Source organism: Sprattus sprattus (assembly GCF_963457725.1).
Source record: "Sprattus sprattus genome assembly, chromosome: 6".
Lineage (NCBI taxonomy): Eukaryota > Metazoa > Chordata > Actinopteri > Clupeiformes > Clupeidae > Sprattus > Sprattus sprattus.
The window spans coordinates 17,999,509-18,001,142 of record NC_137925.1 but is presented as its reverse complement, the minus strand read 5'-3'; the positions used below and the strand labels follow the sequence as shown (position 1 = coordinate 18,001,142).

General features: G+C 53.2%; 1 protein-coding gene across 1 annotated transcript; it reads right to left on the bottom strand.

The window, feature by feature from the left end:
- Positions 1 to 257: 257 nt before the first annotated feature.
- LOC308367056 (proteinase-activated receptor 4) lies at positions 258 to 1,323 on the bottom strand (the record flags this gene model as incomplete). Its single annotated transcript, XM_080840879.1, is given in 2 exon segments — positions 258 to 324; positions 326 to 1,323. Coding segments are annotated over 2 exon segments (1,065 nt in total).
- Between the last annotated feature and the right edge of the window lie 311 nt (positions 1,324 to 1,634).

The following is a 1,634-nucleotide window of genomic DNA, read 5'->3' as shown; positions in this document are numbered from 1 at the left end:
TCCGAGTGAAATGGAGATTATATTCTTATAATACTTCCGGTTCCCTATTTTCAGAGCTTTAGCAAGGCAGATACATGCATGTTAACACCAAAAGGTAAATGGCGCTGTATTTTTTCCCAGGCATCCAGTGACTCCTGTCAACCTCTGGTTCTTCCATCTGGAGAGAGCAGTCACGGGGAGCACTTGCACTCACATATACACCACTTGCGAAGCTTGCGATGCCCCAGTAGCAGTTTCTAGTCAACCCGATCCTGCAATCAGGCCATATTCCCCTTCAACATGGTTGCCTCGGGAATAACTATCACCTGGCTCGAGGTCGAGAGCCTTGGTCCGAGAGGACCCAGAGGTCAAGCGCTTGTCCTGCTTGCTGGAGGTGGACAGCAGCCTGGGCTTCCTGCAGAACAGCATCTGGTGCGCCTTCTCCCGGAAGTCCTCAGACACGTAGTAGAAGATGAAGGGGTCCAGGCAGCTGTTGAAGGTGCTGAGTGCCAACATTACCATGTAGGGGACGTAGAGGGTGTCCTCGCCTGCCTTGCCCGCATACACCATGTTAGAGTAGTGCAAGAGCAGTAGCATGTTGCTGGGCAACAGGCACACCAGGAACACAACTATCGTCAGCACGGTGACACGCGCAGCGTGGTTGTAGCGCCGGCCAGCCTTGACCAGCGTGTGCAGGATACAGCCGTAGCAGAACACCACCACCAGCAGTGGCAGCAGAAAGCAAATGGTGAACAGGCTTTCAAAGTATGGCAGGAAGAAGCTGCCCTGTTCCTCCACGGGCAGCGCATCATGGCAGGTGGTGATGTTGAGGGACTTGAGCGTGTAGGTCTGTTGTGTGGCCAGCAGGGGCGCCATGGCGGCCACGACCACCGCCCATGCCGCTATGCACATGTAGACGGAGAAGCTGTAGCTGCGCAGTGCCCGCCCACCCAGCGGGTGCACCAGTGCCAGGTAGCGGTCGAAGGCGATCAGTGCCAGGCTCAGCACCGAGCCGTAAGTGTTCCCGTAGAAGACGGATATCACCAGGCGACACAGGGGCTCGCCCAGCGTCCAGTTGTTGCCATGGAAGTGGTAGGCGATGCGGAAGGGCAGCACGACCAGCAGTAGCAGGTCGCAGATGTTCAGATTGATGAGGAGGATGGTGGATGGCTGCTTCTTGGTGTGGGATAGCAGCACCCACAGGGCCACCAGGTTGGAGGGGAGGCCCACCACGAAGGCCACGAGGTAGAGGATGGGCAGCAGCACCGTCGTGTCATTGCCCTGGATCTGGCGCTTACTCACTGGGCTCAATTCGTTGTAGTTGTTCATTATCCAGCTGCGCATCCCTGCGGCACAACAGCATAGGTGATCAGATGAGATCAGCTTTACTAGCTTTATTGTCATTTTCATATGCATGTTGTCATAAAATCAGGGGAATAAAGAGAATGAAATGATGTTTCTCAAGGACCACAGTGCAACACAGAGTTTTTCCTTTAACTCTTCTGATGTTATTACCTGGAGAGGTGCAGCTCTGTCTGAATCGCAGTCAGTTCCCTTGAATAAATCCAAAAAGTCGTGTTCCCATTGTGTTTACTGTACACATTGATAGTATTTAATTTTATACCATATATTGGAGTGGGTCTTGGATTTTGGTC